Source organism: Pteronotus mesoamericanus, unplaced genomic scaffold (assembly GCF_021234165.1).
Source record: "Pteronotus mesoamericanus isolate MK-2021 breed Mesoamerican mustached bat unplaced genomic scaffold, CSHL_Meso_final contig_90, whole genome shotgun sequence".
Taxonomy (NCBI): Eukaryota; Metazoa; Chordata; class Mammalia; order Chiroptera; family Mormoopidae; genus Pteronotus; species Pteronotus mesoamericanus.
The window spans coordinates 31,428,387-31,450,725 of NW_026555277.1; the positions used below are offsets into that span (position 1 = coordinate 31,428,387).

Here is a 22,339-nt window from a genome sequence, read left to right on the forward strand (position 1 = left end):
TGTGGACTTCAGGTAGGTGTTAAGGTGGTTTGATGTTATCACAAGGCTCCACGAGCCTCGGTGTCCCCAATAAGAGGGATCACAATGGAATCAACGCAAGGCTTTTCTAAGCACAGTGGTTAAGGACATGGGCTCTGGCACCAGACTGCTTGGCCTGCGGCCCCAGCTCTGCCTCTTTCAGGCTGTGTGACCTGAACAAGCTGTGTAACCTCAGCTTCTTCATCTGTCAAACAGGGATAAAACTAGTACCTATGTCAGAGGCTTGTAATCAGAATGAAATAAATGAGTTAACATACACATGACACCTAGATCAGTACCTAGTATCAGTGAAACACTCAATAAATGGTAGCTTTCATTATGTAATTACGTATCACAATGACAATTTATAAAACCCTATTAATGAGTAACCGTTGGGGACACGCTATCACATATTACAAAGGTGGAATCTATACATGTACAAAGCATTGTCTATTACAGTCTATGGTTTATAAAACTAAGTCTGTTTTTCAAAAAAAAGTATGTGTAGATGCTGTGATAATGAACAAAATGCAAACCAATTAAAACTGTTTAAATCATGGAAGCTTTTTGTCATTGGGTGCTTTCTCAATACTGCAGTGCATGCAGTTGCCACTAAACGAAATAACTGTGACTGAGACTTCTATAGCATTTACTGTGTGCCTGGCAATCTAGTACCTCACATATATCGACTTGTTTGATCTTTACAATAACCCTAGGAAGTAGGTTATTTTTATTTGTTGATTTCAGCTGTAGAGAATTTAAGTCATGCCCCCAAGTGACAGAGGCCATGAATGGTGGGGCTGGGACTCCAAGTCAAGCCACCCACTCCAAAGCGCCTGCTCTGAACCAGCTCTGCATTTTGACATTTAAAACAGGTCTTCACACTTGGAAATGCAGAAAACCACCCGTGCATGAAGAATGAGGTCAGCCCTCCACAGGAGGGATAATAGGAAGGAAATTCATCCTGGAATGTACTCCATAAGGGCTTCCTGTGTGCCTGTGCCCACAGGGCTAAAAAGCTAAGGCTTGGATCATGGGTAGAGGATGGGATGAGAGCTTGGCAGAGTTCTGCCTCCAAATCCCAAGGTGACTTGTCACTAGAAGTCCCTTCCCTGAGACCCCTGTTAGAACACCATGGGCAGAACTGAGCTGATAATAGCAGGCAGGTAGGAAGTCTGACTTACCGGCCGGGGCAGGCTGTACTGGTACATTTCTGGACGGTAGGTGGGCACCCACTGCACCCCAGCCCTGGGCCGCGTCATGGTCCCCGGAGCGCTGGTCACCACCTCAGAGTAGGGCAGATGCTGTGTTGAGCCGTAGGCCTCCTGGTGCCGGCTTTGGCCTGCGTGGCCCGCGGACGCCAGGCTGAAGGCCTCCTCCAGCAGCATGTGCATCTGTTGCCTGACCTCGTCGATGGAGGGCTGCGAGCTCAGCGTGGAGGTCTCGGAGTGGCCTTTCGCCTGCCTCGACCTGGCGTAGCCGCGGGGCTCATTAACCCGGTCAATGTTGGTTTCCTCTATGATTTCAGGCTCTGTCTGTGGGATCAAACAAATGCCCGTTGATTTGTTAATTAACTTTCCTTTCCATTAATGCTGCCTGTAATGTACTCTAAAATGTTCAACTTGGACAGGCGATATTAGGCACACATGCTAATTTAAGTTATATCCCAGGTGTCCTATCCAGGAATTCACACGATGGGGTAGTCAGCTGTCACCGGGTCCGTGAGGCCACATTCCAGCTCTCCCTGTGTACTTCAGTTACCCAGAGCTGGAGCAATGCCACCGGCTTTGCTAATTTCACTGATGACATTAATGGTATTCTCTAAAACCTTTTAGAGACATTTTCTGTTCTTATGCCTTTTAGGTAAAAGAATCTAGAATGTTCTGTCATCTATACTCCAAGGGTTGGCCCTCTAGATTCTAGATTAACTCTCGAAATGGCCCTGGGTCCAGCCATTGGTGAGTAAACAGCTAGTTGCCTGATGCCAATTTTGGAAAGAAAAACAAAACCTGCCTCTAGATCACTGATCTCAAGGTGTGGTGCCCACTGAATCAGAAGCTCTGCACGCAGGGCACAGCACCTGTGTCTTAACAAACCCACCTGGGGATTCTGATGCCTGAAGAAGTTTGAGACTCACTATCTAGAATGTCCTCTGACCTTCCTCCAGTGAACCTTTCATTTAGGGAGTAGCTGCAGTAGCTAAGTGAGCAGAGAGCCAGGACTTCATCAGCTTCCGGAGCAAGCTGCACGGGCTGTCTTATGCTTGCCTGCTAGTGAATGCTTATTTAACAAGCCTTCATGTGTGGCAGATTTTGGCCTGAGACTGGTGATAACCTAACGGTGAGGCCATGGGAGAGTAGTTAATCCACGACCATTCAAGTATGCCAGTGGCTACCACTGTCAGCTATAGGAACTTGCGAGTTCTGCGAGGATAAACTGGCACAGATCAATTTGCCACCCTGCTCTCCAGCCATGATTTAAGTACAGTCCATGGTGGATACATCCCAAGACCCCAGTGGGTTCCTGAAACCACAGACAGTACTGAACCCCATACAGGGAAGGGCAAAAGAGGTAGGTTTACAGTTGTGAGTATGCAAACCACAGAGTTTATTCTCATATTATTATTTATTATTTGTTGTATTATTTTTCCATACAAATAACTATCAACCTACTTTTGCCCACCCCTGTATATACTGTTTTTTCCTATGCATACATAACATACATACTTATGATAATGTTTAATTTATAAATTAGGCACAGTAATAGATTAACAATTATAACTGATAATAAAAATGGAACAATTCTAACAATGTGCTGTAATAACATTTACATGACTGTGGGCTCTCTCTAACAACTGGTCTGATATAACCCAGATGGCCCCTAAGCGACGCACAGGTGGGGAGCGTTAACTGTTTTATTCCCTGACTCGGACCCTCCTGTTAGTCAAGGGTTGCCCCAGAGGCTGTCCTTGCACTTTGAGATCTGTGCAGGTGCCAGATGGGTGGCAGAGAAAGGACAGTGCAAAAGCAAGCGATACGGAACTGCTGATGCGACACAGCCAAGCTGCAGCTGTGCAAACCGCCAGATAGAAAAGCTGTGCCAAGAAGACACAAGATAGGGCGGGAAGCTGTTCCCATCAGGAGGCACTTAACTTTTCGATGTTTTGGCTTCCCTGTCTGTAAATGAGGATAATAATAAAGCCAGTCTCCAAGGGTTTTATAAGGATTAAATGATACCTGTAAAGATTTTAGAACAGTAGCACATGGTAAAACCATGTTGCTGCTGGTCATCACCATAAACGTCATTATTATTACTTTTATTCAATCAACCGCACCCATTTCTCATGTAATGTCTATGTATCAACACTCATATATATAAGATTGGGCACAACAAGGAAACGCCATCAGGGTTCATGTTCATCAGGGAAAGTCCTTCCCTCCTTAAAGCCTATACATGGAAGGTCAGAATTTTGTTACTTAACATATTTTAGAAATTTGTTTAATTTTCTTTAGTGTTAGATTAACCTACGCTCATAAAAGAAGAAATCAAAAATACAGAAACCACAAAAAAGAAATTAGACATTTCCTGTTAATCACCCAGGATTAGGGGTTGGCTATAGTTCAAGATCGAAAGACAAGTTGTGAACCTTCAAGTCTAGATTTATCAATGAACATCTAAGGTAAGTAACTTAGAATACTATTTTTATGTTAACATGAGCAAGGACAGATTATGGGGTAGAATGCAAAATTACCTTTACGATAATAAGTAAGAACTCAAAGACATTTCCTGCCTGGCGGCATGCCCACAAACCCTGGGTTGGAGGATGCACTGAGGCATTTTTGCATTGGGGCTCTTTAGGGGGATGTGCTTCCTGAAGGCCTGGTGATACGTTTTAGAACAGTGAATGCAGCTTCTGGAAAACATTTTTCTTCACGATGCACAGAACATCCTGAATTGAAATTCAGAGCCTGAAGAGACTTCAGGAGATCATTTAATTCAAGCCCACTTTACAGATGAGGAGGTTGAGGCCTGAGTGGTTAAGTGACTTAGCTAAAGCCACCCAGAGGTGGCAGTGGCAGAGCCTGGCTCTCCTAGCTCCTGTCCCTTGCTGCATCCTTAGGCCAAGAAGAGAGGCCTGCGACAGGTCCTTCCCTCATGGCCCTCAGGAGGAACCGACCTGGCCAATGCCTTGATTTCAGACTTCCAGCCTCCAGAGCTGTGAGAAGGTAAGTTTCAGTTCTCAGGTCTGTTCTACTCGATTACGGCAGCCCAAGCTGACTACTACAATCACCCATTTGGCTGAATCCCTGCTTGTCAGGAGATGCAGCTGGAGAGGCAGGCAAGGGCCAGATCTTGACGGCCATGGTCAGAAGGTTAGACTGTTTTCAAAGGGCAATGAAAAGTTCTTGAAGAGTTTGAAGCAGAGGAGAAATGTGACTGAAATTTATGGGAGGTCGGTTGAAGACTCTTACAGTAATCCAGGCAGGAAGAGATGGCAGGGGCTTGGATGAGGGTGGACAAGGACAGAGAAGATGTGGATGCATTCACAATAGGTTTTGGAAGAGTGCTGACAGGATTTGATAGATGAGGCACATGGATGAAGTAAAGGAAGGAATCAAAGCTGAGATCCTTTACTGAGAATGAGCATCTTGCTACGTGTGTGCCCTGGATGTTCTCTGAGCTCCCCAAGCAGAGGTCTTCCTCCGGGCCCTTTCTCTTGCTGTCCCTTCTGCCAGGAATGCTCTTCCCCCAGGGGTCAGCCTGGCTGGCTCCCTCATTTTAGGTCTCTGCTCAGAAGTCACTGTCCCAGAGAGCCCCACCCTGGTCGACCCTAAGGAGCACCTCTTGTTACTCTCCACTGCCTTGCCTTGCTTTATGCCCCTCCTCAGCATTCTGATATTGTGTGTACAGCTATGTGCCATGTGTTTATTATCTGTCCCATTACTGGAATTTAAATTCTGTGAAGGCAGGGATGTTGTCGTGTTCCCTGCTGCATCTCAGAAAGGCAAATAGTAGGACTTTAATAAATACTTGTGGAATGAATGAATGGCAACTAGTCTTAAAATAGAACCTGGAGAATTTCTGCTCCAAAGTCTTCAATGGTAAAAGACATTTGTGTGTGTTTAAAATGAATGAAACAGCCCTGGCACGTGTGGATCAGTGGATTGAGTGCCAGCCTTTGAGCCAAAAGGTCACTGGTTCAATTCCTGGTCAGGGCACAAACCTGGGTTGTGGGCCAGGTCTTCAGTTGGGGGTGTGTGAGAAGCAACCAGTTGTTTTTCTTGCACATCGATATTTCTCTCCCTCTCTTTCTCCCTTCCTTCCCCTCTTTCTAAACATAAATAAATACAATCTTTGAAGAAAAAAAAGTCTAAGGCAAATGAAACAACTTTATTTAAAATGGAGTTAAAGAGGAGGAATGAAGGACTCTTGAAGCCATGTATTCTAGGATTCCTTGAGCTATGAGCCCCAAAGTGGATAATGTCTTACAAGGCCCTACTTTCCAGGATACACAAGTGTGTGCAATATTCACTTTGCCTCGCCCAGGCACTTCATTTCTGGAGTACAAGTATCTGACGGCTCTCTCTCCAAAATTTGCTTCAAGGAAGTGATTTTCAGCTTGGTGTCCATCACTGTGTCATCCAGCAAGGAGAAGAGATTCTGAGCAAATTCTGCCACTTCACAGCAATGACCAAGTAGGGGTTCCAGCAAGATAGATTTCTGGGCCATTTGGCCATGATGAATTGCTCCGGCTCCATGTCCACTTTTTTTCTCCACCAAATCAAGTCCTTTGGGCAACATAAAACAGTGCTGCTTCTCGCCATTTGATGTCTGCTCTGGCTGTTTAACGGCCTCTCTGCAAGTGCTGCCTGTCTTCGAGGAAAGAGAGACGTATTTGCAAAGCTGCCCCTGGAAACCAAACCTCAGGGGGTTTCACTTCCTCTGCGGGGAGAAGAGCTATCAGGGCACAGAGGCAGCCAGCAGCTTCCGCCTGAGCCTACATCGCAAAAGCTTTTCTGACAATAAAGAACCGCCCCTCAGAACAGGTGTGGGGGGCGGTTCTGAATAATGATTTGGTGATTTCTCTTCTGCAATGTGTGCAAATAGAATTTAAATAAAACTCCCAGCAAATCTTCTAATTACTCTGATTGCTTTCCAAGGGCTGACCCGCAACCACTTCAGAGCTATAAGCATATGAAAACAGCATGCTGTTTCTGTATTTTAGGTGAGTGGAAATGACACTATATGGTCTCTCATAAATTTCTAAGCAGAGTGGCATATTTTTCAGTTGTCTGTTGCCTTTAACATCCACATAGATAACAACATATTCTTCTATAATTATAATATGGAGCTGTCTATAAACAAAATAGAAAATTTGGGGGGACAAATGCCTAGGAAAGAATGGTCAAGTACATCCAGGGTTTTAAGCAGCAGTATCTACGCAACTGGAGTGTGGTCAGTATTTGGGGACAGAGGTAAATGTCTGCAATCCGTGGATTTCTTCGACTTCTTCTTTTAGTGCCTGACTTACCATCTTGTGCAGCTGGGCAGCCCTCTTTAAATTCTTCTGACTTGATTTGGATATCATACATTGCCCCATAGCCTCCTCAAATGTCAGGGACTTTGAGAGCCATAGTTCAGGAATGTTTTCTTTGAGAATCTGGGTTTCTGTCAGCTCCTGAGTCCAATGGGCATACATCTGCCGGGCACAGCGAAGAGGAAGCCTGTGGATCCAGTGGAGCAGAGGCGCTGGCCGCCACACTGCCACGCCTGGCTGACGTGACCTCGGCATTTTTGTAATCCTCCAAAGAGACTCATATTACACTGAGATTACAGGGACGGACAGTCAAGGGTAAGAGAAGGTGCTTCAATGTCTCAGCAAATGGACGAGTTCAGCATTACTCCCTGCTCCCAAGGGTTTTACAAGGATTAAATAATCCCGTGGCAGGAGCATCAGGCTCCATCCTCCGGTCTTTCTCCCCGTTAACCTGCTGCCCTCCACAGAGCAATGGAAACTCGATTACTGAGCCAGTCACCCCATTTACCCTGGGTTACCCCAGCTACCCTCTGTGACCTTAGCGGTCACCTTTGGGAGTGTGGCCCGCGTTGGGACAATGGAGAGAAAGTCTTGGGCACCTTTTACAGAGCTCTTCTCTAGTCCCATCATGCTGGGAAAGGGCGCCATTTAAAAGACTATACCCTGAGAACACCAAAACGCCAATACAAAAGAACCTATGCACCCCAATGTTCATAGCAGCACAATTTACAATAGCCAAGTGTTGGAAGCAACCTAAATGCCCATCAGTAGATGATTGGATCAAGAAATTATGGTACATATACACAATGGAATACTACGCAGCAGAAAGAAAAAAAGAACTACTAAACTTCGCGACAGCATGGATGGAACTGGAGAGCATCATGCTAAGCGAAATAAGCCAGGGGGCGAAAGACAAATACCATATGATCTCACCTATAAGCGGAACCTAACCAACAATGCAAAGATGCAAGGAAAATATGACCAGCAACACTGAAAGGAAAAGAAATCAACAGAGACAAGAGGGAAGGGGGGGCAGGGAAAGGGAAGGGAAGGGGAAAGTCAAGGAACATATAGCAAGGACTCATGGACAAAACCAAAGGGGAAGAGATGAGGGAGGGAAGGAGGGAGGGGGCAAGGGAAAGAGGTGGGGGGAGAGGCAGAGACAAATGTATTTAAAAAGTAAATAAATTTAAAAAAATAAAAAAAATAAAAAAATAAAAGAATACAATCCTCTTTTTGGTGTGTGACAAAATCCACAGGAGTCCTGAGTTGTCTAAAGTGTTAGAATGGAAAGGAAACAAAAAAGTGCACCCCTTTCTCCCCCATGGAACCTGTTAGCCATAGTTGTGACAGCTAATGTTCACGGTGTGCTTCGCCTGCATTAGCTTATTTAATTCTCACAGCCACCCAATAGGCGGGAACCATGTGCATCTCCATTCTCCAGATGGGGAAAGTAACGCACAGAGTGGGGAAGCAGTGGCCCAGTTCACACTGCTATCAGTATTCAATGGCTGAGCTGCAACTTGAATGCAGCCCAGCCCCGGAGGCCCTGAGCATGACCATTCATTCCACAGTCATACTTTATTTATTTATTCTTTTTCAAATGGCTGTTGAATTTATTTGTTTGATCAATAATGGTTCTGGCAAAAATTAGTTAACCAATACTGAGACAACTGTAATGAAATACTAAATTTTAAAAATCCATGACACCTTGATAGAAATTAGAGCTTACACAAACAAAAAGAAACCTCCAATATTGCCAGCAAATATAAAATGAATGTAATGTGACCAACAGGACAGCAAGAAGGCTTTTATACATTTATATTTGACACCTGACCATATTTTCAGTCGCCATAATATCATCTCTCCAGGTTTAAAAAAATAGTATGCTGATTTCTATAACAAACTTTTTTTGGGTACATAAATCAAATAATGGCCAATAAGTCACAACAGTGCAATAGATAGAGGATAAAAACCCACATCAAACAGGTGCTGAAAATAAATACTAAGTAGGAGGAGGAGGAGAGGACAGAGCCCTCACGGGGGGAGTTTGCTTCCATCACCTTGACTGTGTGTCTTCACAGACATGAGAGCTCACCTACCTCATAGGTGCCATTTATTCAGACAGAACAGTGTAACTGAACAAAGATGCCTGAGGGCCAGCCTCTGAGACCCCTCAGGTCACTAGGGAAGTAGCAAAAGCAAGAAAACGGGGTTGGGGATCACAGCTACAATTACAAGGGAATTTTTTTTTTTCTATTGCTCAATCTTGTCAGTTGGAAGTTGATTCGTAGGTTCACTGAGATGATGTGGATAATTGAGAACTTTTGTTTAACATGATATATGGCTTATTTAGGCAAAGAGACATTTACATTCTAGCCCAAGCAAGCAATCTAAGTCATTCTGTCTTTAATGGAAGGTCAGTCACATAGAAGATTTGTGGTTTGAGACACAGATCCCTTCTGTGGATCACTTAAGTCAAGACAGTTACCTTGGACCAACCTAGTGAAAAACATTTGCTAATCAACAGCAATGAGAACCTGGAGGAGCCAGAAGGAGTGAGGTGGTCCCTCCTCTACACTGGGCCAGGCTGCTCCAGGACTGGCAACTGGCAGGCCAACGCAGCTCTGTCTGAGACCAACTAGGCCACCCTGGTGACTGAGGCTCAAGAACTGTGTTTTGGGACTGTCAAAGGAGAAGGTGACAAGTGTGAGTAAAGGTCACCCTCATGAGAGCCATTCTGGCCAGTCAGGAAATATGAGGCAGCTCCCCATGATATAATCTGCACCAAAAAGGTATAACAGGCACAAGCAAGAGTGACTAGGTAAGCAGCAACCCTGGAGAGTGAGACTGTGGGGCGAGCCACAAGGCAGGAAGACTATTTACCCTGTTTGGTTCCTCCCCTTGAACAAGAGAAAGAGATCCTGATTCTACCATAATAAAAAAGCAAAGATGATTTTTGGTTTAAAAAGAAGCCACTCAAGGGTTAAAATAGTTACTTTAAGTTAACAAAGAAAATTAATCTTCAAATAAGCTATCTGGAAAACTCATCTGTCTCCTACAAGCCCACAATTCGCCCACTGCTTTCTCCTCCCCTGTAACCTGAGCCCGACGTGGAGAAGTCATATGTGTGAAAGACGGAAGAGTCTCTAAGAAAAGATATCTTTACAGAATGTACAGCAGAGAGTTGTGCACTCTGACTTGGGTTTACAGTAAGATGCACAGGTCTTGTAGGTCTGGCGGATTCCATGACCCACAAGATGCTCAGATGGGTGTCTCCTTCCTGTCTCTGCTCGGGGACGGCTTGGCCTGCTCCTTGACTGCCTTTGGCTGCTCTTTAGCTGCTTTTGTCTCCGGGGCACTGTCTCTAGGCAGCTGGACAGCACCCCCAAGCCTCTCAGGCTCCTCATCATCCTGTGCCTGTGGCTCAGACTTGGAGTGTTGCAGCTGGAGCAGGCGGAGCTGCACTCGCAGCTCAATGAGGGCCTCTCGCTCTTCATGGATTGCTTGATTCAAATGATTGTTCTTTATTTCTAGCTCTTCATTTTGCCTCTGTACATCTTCCAAAATGATCTGAAGCTCCTCTTCATCTTCACTCTCACTTTCACTTTCAGAGGAGTATTCCTCAGTTTCACTCCGGCCATGCTGCTGCCGATTCTGAATTTCGGCAATCTCAGCTCTGAGGCGTTCGATCTCTTCTTTTTTTGAGGCAATCTGTCAGCGAAGAAACTGCTCCATGGCTAGAAGCTCCTCGTGTTCAGTCAGAATTTCATTCTCCTGGGCAAGAGGAATATTTATAACTTCTTCATTTTCATTCATTTCTTCTTCGGAACCATCCTCTCTTGAAAGACTATCTTGTGCAATCTTGGTTTCACACTCTTGTCTTTTAGCTTCTCTCAGTTTTCTTTTGAGGGCTGTCAAAATTCTTTGTACTTCCCATAATCTTTCTTCTTTAGATAAATCCTTTATCCTACCCTGCAGATCTTGATGTAAACAATTCAAAAGAAACTCCTGTCTCTTGATCTCCTCCTTGATGCTCTCCAGGGTCTCTGGCAGTGTGGGCATAGTGGCCATGTTAGACCAGTGAAGAGATTTTGTCACTTGCTTTAGTATCACATTTCCAAAGAGCTCTTGCAAATGTGTGAAAAACACATACAGGACACAATTGCTAATCTAAACAGTTGGGCTGAGCACTATAGAAATGTTCTATATATTCATTTTTGTTTCCAGTTCCTTTGCGATAACATGGTCCATGTGCACAATCAGCCAGGAAATCAGAAGATAGTTACATTCTGGCCGCTCTTTCAGTAAGCATTGGAATTCCTGCACTTTCTCGCTCTGTGCTCCTCCCACAAGCCTCTTCAGAGCGAGGCATAAACTCTTTGGTAAACATATTTTCCAGAAGTTCTCACAAGTATTGCTTCAGCAAACTGGCTACAGTGTTAGGCTCATATTCTTCCAAATTTGGAGACTCCTCTCTGTCATAGGCCGCCTTCAGCTCATCCACCTTTGATTTAATTCCTGAAACTCTGTAGATGCCTTCACACTTCATGCCATACTTTTCTACATAATCTACACATTCACAGAAAAACGCTGGCAGTCAAATACCATCATACATCATGGTCCTCTCTGCTGCATCAGCCAAAGGAATTCCAAAACTGAGTTTGAGATTTGGAACCACAGTCATACTTAAAAAAAAAAATTTTTTTTTAAATTTATTTTTAGAGAGGGGAAGAGGGGGAGAAAGAGAAGGAGGCAAACAATGATGTGTGGTTGCCTCTTGAGCTCCTCCTACCGGGGGTGTGGCCCACAACCCATGCCCCAACTGGGAATCAAACTGGCGACGCTTCTGTTTGCAGGCTGGTGATCAATCCACTGAGCCACATCAGCCAGAGCGACAATCATGCTTCTTAAGAACACTGAGTGTGACCATTCCACAGCACTTCTTATGAATGCTGAGGATAATATATGAACCACAGTCAGTTAATTTAAAACACCTTTTAAAAAGGAACCAACCTGAAAGTAAACACAAAAGAAGGGCTTTCTCTTATAGGAAGCTATTTTGCTCTTTGTTTCTGAGGTGAGTCATCACCTGCTTTGTCTCTTTCTGAGCTGAGCAGGCACTGCTGGGGGCAAAGACAGAGGCTCAATCTGGAGAGTAGATGCTATTTCATAACAAAAACAGCCTCCACCCACCACCAACTCACACCTGCTTTTTCCCCTTTCACCTTTTGAAAAACACAGATAGACTCACAAAATTCCTCTTTGTTACTCTATCTGCCTCCGAAACACAGTCTCTAAGTGTAGCCAGGCCTTCCCACGCCTGCGGGACTAGTGGCCGTGGGCTCCTCACCAGGCCAATCCTTCTCTTTAAGCAGGGCCAACCCAAGATGAGAGGCGGAAGTGGAGGGAGGCCTGGCAGGGAGAATGATGCCGGTCTGGCTCCGTACAAAAGCCCAACCACTAGTGTTCTTCAAGCAGAGGGCACTGTGATGGCCTCAGCAGCCACCCGTTATTTCCCCTGTGTGTCTCAGCGAAGGGGCCTGGGGGTCTGGTGAGACCCGACTGGGTTAAATCAATCAGTGTAAGCCCCTTCCTCCCCCAACCCTCTCCCCCCACCGCCGCTACAGTGATTAATGCAGGAGTGGGTGCTGGACCTACAATGGCTCAGTTAGAGTATAACCCATAAACCTTGCTTTGTGTGTGGGGAAAAAAGGAATTCTCTTCTTGCGTTAGTCAAAGCAGTCTGTAGAGGTGAGGCCTGAGGCTATGCAGCCATTTCCTATCAGAGAGAACCAGCCTGCAGATAAAGACAACAAGCTGCTGGAGGCAAACACACGAGCCGGAGCCCCAGCCAAGCCCTGACTGGGTTTACTGCCCCCGATATGTTCCCCTCAATGACCTCAGACAGTTTGAGTTGGGTGGGTTTTTTGTTATTTTAGCCAGAGCATCCTAACCGAAAGCTACCATTTAGACTGGACTTGAAACAGTAACACATGTTTGTCTATATTCTCCATAAGCCACTCAAATCGAATGTTTATATGGATCAGAGTTATAAATCTGCCCCATATTTTCAGGTCTCAGCTCAGAAGTCACTTCTGGTTGACACACTCGTTTGTTCATTTGCTCAAATAGGGACACTGCATCTCCTATGTGCCCGTTTTTATTCCGAGGGCTGGGGTTTCCAGGATGAATAAAACATGATTCTTGTCCTTGAGGAGTCAAATGGGGGAAATAATACACATGACCCTACCGATGGAAGTCAGGGAGTAAGAGCTTTGACTGGGGTGAGTCCCAGGTGCCACTGCACACAGAGGACAGGCATCTAAGTCAGACCCACAGAGACACGGGGCGGAGGAAAAGATTCTGGGGCAGGCAGTGTTTCCACTGCGTTCTGAAAGCAAAGACAGGTGGTTCTCAACTGGGAGCGGATTTGCCCCAGGGAACATTTGGCAGCATCTGAACACATTTTTGGTTGTCACAATAGGGAGGTGCTACTGACATCTAATGGGTTAGAGGGCCAGGGATGCTGCTAAATGTCCTACAATGCACAGAACAGCCCTCCCTACAAAGGACTGTCCAGTCCCAAATGTCAATAATGCCAAGGTTGAGAAACCTTGTCCTGCATGAAGCAATGTTCCAGAAGGCATGTTCTGGGCAGGGGCATGAGCACATGCAAAGACACACACACACAGTGATGGGAAACCACATGACAAGTCTGGGAAGGGCACGCTGGGCTGGAGGCACAAGGTGGGTAACGGAGGGGCAAGCTCCAGCTCTCAGGGCTGGCCGGGTCAGCCGGAGCAGCTGCATCCTGAGCCCGAAGCTCGCGGCATGAGTCTATCCCCAAAGCTGTGGGGAGCTGCTGAAGGGCATGAAACGAGCGCATGCATAAGGTTTAGAGTTCCTCTGAAACCTCATGGTCTGGCAGCGTCACCAGGTGAGTAATGAGGCCTGGGCCTGGCACAGACTGTGGGACAGACATGTCTAAACGTGCAGGAGGAGGCCCTGCGCCCACCCAAGATCTCTGCCACGGCACACTGCATGTCTCCCCGCTCCTGTCCTGAGAAGCACCTTGGGCAAGCCCTGCAGTTCATCTGTCTTTCTCTTCTCCGCAGAGCCTCCCGCAGTAGTACATGTGGGACTTAGATGCTAATGCCAGTGTAGAAGAACTTTGAAAGTCCCTTAAATTGGCCACATAGTACAACATACATGGCCGATGTATACAAACGCATAGAGAAATAAATAAAAATAAATACATAATTTGTAATGTACAATATGAACAGAATAGACACAGATGCTAATTTTTTGCAATACTTACATTTTTCCTTTGTCTTTCAGGGCCTATGTGGTTGGGTTTTCCTATATTCAATGCAGATGTGATGCAGTGATTCCCCTGCACTCATTTGCCAGCTGGCCTCTGGCTCCTGCACGGGTCTGGAGGCCACATGTGGGCCAAGGAGAGCCAGGGCTGGGAGGGACTCGTGCAGAGGGGACACTGCGCTGTGTGGCTCAGGACTGGAGAACGAAGTCTCCCCACCGCCGGGCACACTGCCACCTGCCGGCCCTCAGCTAGCAACCGGGAATTGCCTCTCTTACTCAGGACAACTCTGCAGGGCCACGGGAGCTCCAGAGCTCTCTGAGGGATCAGCTCAGACCTTGTAGCATCTGCACGATAGCCCAGCTTTGAACTCTGCCTAATCCCGCTTACTGCCCTTCCTCTCCCGGTGCTGGGGACTCTGGCATGCAACAGGCGACTATCCTGGTCAACGGACTGTGTGGTCTCAGAGTCCAGGAGAAGCAGGAGGGTAGGCAGGTACCAAGACCAAGGGCAGGCAGCATCCAGATCCAAGAGAATCAGAGAGAACGGGCGGGCAGATGGCATCTGTGTGCTCACAACAGGAGGGAAGCTGTTTGTCTCCTGTGCAGTGGGAAACGGCCCCCTCAAGGCAGGCCTCTGGGCCTGCAGGAGAGGCCTGGCCCCGAGTGAGGTCACCAGGCCATCCTGAAACCTGGCCTGCTCCCTCCCAAACCTGCCAACAAGAATTCACCTTCTGCCCCACTTGCCAAGGGGCCTCCACCTTTGCGGGGTTAACAAGTCTCTTTCTGGGCAGCTACAAGCCTGGTGAGAGCTGCACTAACCCAAAGGCCCCCCTTGCTACCAAATGCCTCCACCTCTTTGCCTCAGGCTCAACAAGGGACCCCAATTTCAGATGATCATATATTTCCTTTGGATTAAAAGCCCCTGTTAAAATACAATGTACTCTATCTACATTAATGTGAGATAACAGCTCAAGCCAGGGTTATTAATATGTTAAACCAGCTGGCAGAGGTAGGATAAAGAAATTAACGACTGAGATGGGTGACACATGGAAACACAGTTCTAGGTGGGATGCTAAGCGGGGGGGAAGGGAGGGGCCAGGGCTGACACAAGGGCATCAGAGGGCAACAGGTAGGTTGGTAGGTTGAGTTGAAGGATCAAATCTCCAAATCCAACCATGTGCTTCCCAGTGAAACCAGAAGTTCATTGTACCTTTACCTGGGAATGCCATGCGGTTCCAGGACATTCCTGTGTTTGCCCTGGTCTCCGACTGTCATGCCCAAGCTGGAAGATTGCTGGGGGAGGGGTGGGGGTCGGTGAGCAGGAGGGACTCCCTTTAATGATAGAATTTACAAATTTATCTAGAAGGCTCCAGACTTGGTATAAGCTATTGCAGACAGTCAGGGCCTTTCCAGATCATATTTCATTCTCCTGCAAATGGAACACATCAAAAGAACTGTTCTGATTCTTTGGCCTCCTTCCAGTAACCCCTCCTCCCCTGGAACAAAGGGAAACTGGCAGCTTTGTCAGTTGAGAGGGGCCGGCAAGACAAACACCCTGTTATGTGCAACACAATGCACCTGGGCCTTCAGCAAGTGGCTGGGGACTGAGCTGAGTGGTGCTTCTGTCCTCCCCTTTGGTTTCCTTTCCTCCACTAATTCCCCTAGCTCCTTCCCAGTACTGCTGTCTCTAAGTCTCTCATCTCCTTTTTACCTGGTACCTGTGGCGGGGACAGCGGACGGGGATTTGGGAAGCTCTTTGCTGCATGCGCTCCTATAGTGCCGAGGCTGATGGGTTAGCTACACACACTGCAGGCCCTCCAGGGGGCGGTGGCTGTGGTTGGAACATTAGCTTCTGTTCACTGGATGCGCTAGTGTGCAGCCTGGACAGAGGATAGGAGACAGGGCCCACTTTCCTGGTCCTCATCAGATTCAGGGCTGAGGCAGCAGCAAAGCTCCCTGCGGTTTTGTTCAGTCTTTCAGGAACATTCGTCCAGCCCTCCAAAGACTTGGGCAGCACCCACTTCCTCACGGTCATTTTTTTGTTCATTTCAATGGCTTAATGCTTTCTGTTTTCTGCAGTTGAACCTTGCCTGATCTAGTACCCCGCTTTTTGGGTGGGTTTACATATACTTCCCAGTTGTAAAATCAATCGGTGTTCACTAATATTTCAAAGTATCTTCCCAAAGAATGCCCCTGCAGTGAGAACTTACGGCTGTGGGTGCTACAACACAGCCTTCAGTCTTGCTTCTGGGATGCACTGATGGACCGATCATCCTTCTTAACATTTTCAACCCAGTGCCCACCGTTGAGGGTCTGAACCCGCCATTCTGCCACAAGCACTCTCTGAGGACCTCCAGGGCATGGGACCTTGGACGGGGCGCTGGAGAGGAACCAAATGGCTGTGGCTTGCGAAGGTCTCTACTTGAGAGAGGTCAGCATTCATTTTCTAAGTAAGAGCTCAGGCCATCATTTCAGAGTCTCCTTCACAGCGAAGGCACAGAGCCGACCCGATTCCTGTCATAGGTTTTTAAACTCCAAGCACAAATCAAGGTTGAAGAAGTGCATTTTTATTTCTGGGGAATGATCTGATTATTACTTGCCCTTTGGAAGCAAAGGCTGATTCATCATACACATACAGAGGTTATTAATTTGGCTGATATAGGAGAGTATCTCCTGGGGTTTTTTCCTGCCTAAGAATTCACATTTGGGCCATTTTCTTTTCCTCACTGTTTCATTATTTTCTATGGTTTTCCTTTGGAAAACAGCATTTAAAAATACTTTGAAATAAAGATATTTTTGCTTTTAAATATTAGGCTGACATTATCTCTCTACCCACTTTATGCACTGGGAGGAATTCATTTCAATGACAAAGTTAGTTTAATGATTTGGTCTAGCCTTTTAGGGGTGATCAGTTCTGGACATCTTTCTAAAATCATGCATTCTTCTAAAAAGGGGGTGCCTTCTCCTTGAAAATTACTACCCAATTGATCTACTATGAGATATTACTGCCTTGGCTGTTAGCTAAGAGGCTGAGAATTCTTGCAGAACACACTGATTCCCAAATGCCTTGGAGCTAAGAGGCTCTCTTCTGCCCTAACATGTCCTGGTCTATGGACAAATTTTGAAACAATCCAGGCTGCCATCAGTCTGGGGCTGTAAGATTTGCCTGGGGAGCATGTGTTTGCTTGATCATTTATTTATTCATTTATTTTTATACGCAGGCTTTTCTGTTGGGACTCTAAAGTAGTTAACTTTGGAAAAAGTCACAATTAAATCCATCTCCCAGTGCTTTTGTTCCTACCATGTCAGGGAGCAAGTCCCCCTGGTGTTCCCTAATCTGGCAGAAATGACTGGAAATTTTGGCCTGGCTTCAAGATCCCCAGGCCCAGTAGGGAGATTGACATGTTTCCAGCTAGTGCCCTGTTCACTGCTGGGCTAATGGGTTCTTTGCCAGGAGTTCCGTGGCTTCTTAGAAAATCAGGAGCTCAGAAAATGAGTGCATTGTTTAAAACTATGACCCTCCTCTTTTTCTACTTTATATGCTGGTATATTTTATTTTATTTTTTGCTTGTGTGAGTCATCCATGCAAGACAGGACCTGGCATCGAGCCTCTTTGAGAGACTAAGAAATATAGAATATATATTATGTTATGTGAGAGCAGATATTTAGTGTGGTGGGTGTACATGGAAGTCATATTACATGAAGATTAAGCAAATGGGCTCTGGAGGTGGGCAGACAAGTTATGTAACTGCTCTGTGCCTTGGTTTTTCCATCTGGACAAGGAGCACAATGAGAGCACGTAGCAGACTGGTGGCTTTGTGAATTCAATTAGACAACACACATGGAAAGACTAGAATAGGGCCTGGTCTATGGGTGCAGTCAGTAAATGACAGCTACTTTGCAAATGATTAAAATAAACACAGGAGGAGATATAGAAAGCAATTTCATTCTGATAGTCAACAGTCTAAATTCTTAAAATTGTTCCCTAGATGATCATTTTCTCTTAAGGAAACATATTTGCTTATGTTTCTGAGATCACATGCACACCTCAAAGAAATGTGTATTAAAAAAACAACACCAGACTTCCAGTCAAAGACGGCGGCATAGGCAGACATAGCTCTCCTGTTCGCACAACCACATCAAAATTACAACTAAAATATAGAACAACCATCACTCAGAACCGTCAAAAACCGAGTTGAATATAAGTTTGACAACAACGGAATTAAAGAAACCACATCTATCCAGACTGGTAGGAGGGGCACAGATGCAAAATGGGCTGTTCCCTTACCCACGTGTGGTGGATAAAAATTCGGAAGGGATATCTTGGGAGGGAGGAGTCCCAGCCCCACACGAGGCCCCCAGCCCAGGGTTCCATGCCAGAAAGATAAGTCCCCACAGTCTCTGGCTGCAAAAGCCAGCAGGGATTGAGTTAGTGGAAGAAACTTCTGCAGCCCTAAGCAGTATCTCTTAAAGAACCCAAACATGGACTCACCTACTCAGACTCACTCCCTCTAAGCTCCAGCACTAGGATAGCTGCTTGAAAGGCACGAGTGACATACTGGGAAAAACTGAATTGTCTTGCATCAAGGTGAACAGAGGTCATTATCCCTTTTCTAAATCCTCCCCTCGCAGAACCACAGAACTGGCAAGCTGGTGCCATAGCTAATACTCCATCAACCTAGCTAACACTGTTTGGCCTGCCTTGGAGGTCCCCAGAGACTCTGGCCCACCCAATTTACCAAGCTGCTTTTCCTTATGAATGGCTGGTCTTGGCTCATGTTGCACAGCTTCCTAAATCTTGTCAAACATGCAACGGCCAGGCCTCAGTGAGCCCCAGACCCAGCACTAGTAGCAGCCAGCCAAGATTCACAGCTTGGCGTCACCCAGAAATCTCCAAGACCAGCACAAGTAGCCACCATCTCAGATTGCTTATAACTCAGGCAGGGTGGCCACAGATAAAACACAGGCGGGGGATGATCTTGGCCTGCACCACCTGGAAAACCTGAGGACCAGCACACCCAGTGGACAGCTACAGACCAAGTCAGAGCACCACCACGCTGCCTCCACACAGCTGATCCTCCTTGGATGGCAGAGGTTGGTGGTAGGAGTTCACAGCCAATCCTTGCAGCTGACTGGCCTGGGTAAATCCCTCCCATTAATCTACCAACAGCAACCAAGGCTCAACTACAAGAGAAGGCATATTCAGCCCAAACAAAGGACACACCTTGAATACCTGGCTTGGGTGATAGGGGAGGCTGTGCCACTGGACCCCCCAGGATACCTGCTACATTAGGATACACTACCAAGACATGGAACCAAAGCAGCTATACCTAATATATAGAAACAGACACAGGGAGGCTGCTAAAACAAGGAGACAAAGAAACATGGCCCAAATGAAAGAACAGATCAAAACTCCCGAAAAAGAGCTAAACAAAATGGAGATGAGCAGTCCATCAGATGCAGAGTTCAAACACTGGCTACAAGGATGCTCAAGGAAGTTAGTGATGACCTCAGCAGCATAAAAAAGATTAAGTCAGAAGCAAAGTATACACTAATTGAAATAAAGAACAATTTACAGGGAAACAACCATAGAGTGGATGAAGCTGAGAATCAAATCAATGATTTGGAATATAAGGAAGAAAAAAACAACCAAACAGAAACTCAAGAAGAAAAAAGAATTAAAAAAAATGAGGATAGTATTAGCAGCCTCTGGGACAATTTCAAGAGGTCCAACATTTGCATCATAGGGGTGCAAGAAGGAGAAGAGAAAGAACAAGAAATTGGAAATCTATTTGAAAAAATAATGAAGGAAAACTTCCCTAATTTGGGGAAGGAAATAGACATGCAAGTCCAGGAAGAACAGAGAGTCCTAAACAAGATGGATGCAAAGAGGCCCACTCTAAGACACATCATGATTAAAATGCCGAAGTTAAAGATAAAGAATCTTAAAAGCAACAAGAGAAAAGTAATTAGTTACCTACAGCAGGGTCCTCATAAGACCATCAACTGATTTCTCAAAAGAAACTTTGCAGGCTAGAAGGGATTGGCAAGAAATATTTAAAGTCATGAAAAGCAGAGACTTACAGCCAATATTGCTCTACCCAGCAAAGCTATCATTTAGAGTTGAGGGTCAGATAGAGAGCTTCCTAGACAAGAAAAAACTAAAAGAGTTCATCATCACCAAACCATTATTATATGAAAAGTTAAAGGGACTTATTTAAGAAAAGGAAGAAGATCAAAACTACGAACAATAAAATGGCAAAAAATATATATATTTCAACAATTGAATCTAAAAAAACAAACTAAGCAAACAAGAACAGAGACAGATTCATGGTAAGGAGAACGTTTCGTTGGTTGCCAGATGGGAGGGGGATGGGGGAAATGGGTGAAGAGGTGAGAGGATTAAGAAGTACAAATAGGTAGAGAATAGCCATGGGGATGTCAAATATAGTACAGAAAATGGGGTAGCCAAAGAACTTATATGCATGCCCCGTGGCCAAGAACAATGGTGGGGGGTACAACCTGAGGGAATAGGGGTGCTGGGTGGAGGGGGGAAAATCAGCATAACTTTAATAACATAATCAATAAAATATAATTTAAAAATATAAAATAAAATAAAAAAACATCTATTAGTGCCTCCCTAAAGTAACCTGTGATTGGAATATTTGTACATGTTTGTTGAGAGGTAAGCAACCTCCTTTTAAACATCATCTCTCTCCTTCCAGTAATTTACTAACACAACATTCTAAAAGCATTAAGTGCACACTCTAACTCATGGCACAGTGGCTAAAAAAAATCTGCACGTTCTCTTTTCAAGACTTGTAGGGGAAACCTCTGGCCTGTTTCCTCGAATAGTAAAAATTTCTGTGCCTAGAATCTCACAAGAAACCTCAGATATGCCCTAGCAGAAGAAAAAGCTCCTCAAACTACAAGCATACAGGAAGATTATTTACTGTTGATAGGAATAGATTCATTGGATAAGTCAAATGCCCAATATTTAACCACAGACTGATTATTAAATTGATGACTAAGTGTGGTATAAAAAACACTTTTATGAGAAAGAAAGTTAATGTTGAATAATTTAACCTGGAGGAAAAATATGATTTGCCTAAAGTATCGAGAATTTTATAAAACTAAACTATCAGACTGTCATATTAAAAAGGAAAAAGAAATAAAAGATAAAGATATCACCACCAACACAAACATCAAGTTTAAATGTAAGGAAGGTAATTAGAAATTCAAATTAGGTAGAATCTCTCTGTTCTTAATTGGACCATTGAAAAAAATCCATTTTAAGTTTTTGTAGAAAACAATGACCAATCCTGAGGAGGAAAAAATCTTCTTGCCTTTAAATTAGCATGACATATTTATGAAATCAAGTGTCATTTTTAAATGATAACCTCACAAATTACAACAAAACTTTACCCAGACATATTTGAATCATAGCTATTGTTATACAAAATTTTTAATTTTAATGAGGGAAACATTTTAGGAGAAAGGGAAAGACACTTTTCATAAGACCTCTGAGTATATTCAAGACCGTTTGAAACTGTGGGGCAGGGTGAAGCTTATTGACTATCTCAGCAGGATCTTGTTCATGTGAGAGCAATTCATGCGCGGGTGCAACGATGGGGTAGGATGTGCAGAACTTGAGAGGAGGCAGCACATTGTAACCCATCACCTGGGGAAGTGTGATGGGATTAGCAGGATTTTTCCAGTTTGGAGACATCACTACACATAGCATGTGCCTCATCATATGAGACCACCAAATCGCTCTGTTGACATCTCATTGTTTCCATGGTATATTGAGGAGTTAAAAAATCAGGAACAAATCCCATTTCTCAACACTGCTATGAATTAAAAGAAGCCTGTATTCAAATAAATTCTAACGCAAGGTCATGGTTCATACTAAGGATCTAAGAACAAAGGGAAGCAAATTAAGGACATTTAGAATCACTGTTGAGTTTAAGGTCAATAAAGTAAAATTCATAAATGACTGAATTAGAAATCAAGATCCTTTCACCAATAATTTGTTACTCTAGCAATTTCAAGTAGTCTTACTTTGCAAAACAGGTAATAAGGAATAATGAAATACAAAATATTTCACTGCATTTTTGAATTCCACAAATAAGCGTATATACTAAACTGAAACATATGGATGCTCTATCCTTTCTGTTTTCAGGGAAAGAAAAGCTTGTATTTACCTTGGCCCACCAGGGACTTACGTCATATCCACTGTTACGAATCCCACGCCGGGGTCGCTCCCGAGTCACCAGAAGATCCATCTCGGTTTCCCCTGGACTTGGGCTATTCAGAGACTGCCGGCTTCGGTAGACAGAGTTCTTCGTCTGTTGCCTGTAGAAAATTCAACTGTTATGATGCAGCAAATGCCCTGACAGATGGAATTCTCCACTGATCCAAAATACAGGCAACCAATGAAGGGTTTGGTTGGATTTGTCT

The 22,339-nt window shown here is 45.0% G+C and overlaps 1 protein-coding gene and 1 pseudogene across 1 annotated transcript in view; both read right to left on the minus strand.

The window, feature by feature from the left end:
* Nucleotides 1–22,339, minus strand: part of KIAA1549L (KIAA1549 like) — a 228,125-nt gene that overhangs the window by 11,444 nt on the left and 194,342 nt on the right. Inside the window, exons 16-17 of the mRNA XM_054585936.1 lie at nt 22,105–22,234; nt 1,203–1,553 (exon numbers count right to left, since the gene is read on the minus strand). Of these exons, the coding sequence (XP_054441911.1) occupies nt 1,203–1,553; nt 22,105–22,234 (481 nt within the window). The remainder of the gene's footprint in view (nt 1–1,202; nt 1,554–22,104; nt 22,235–22,339) is intronic.
* Nucleotides 9,821–11,243, minus strand: LOC129080564 (ralA-binding protein 1-like; annotated as a pseudogene).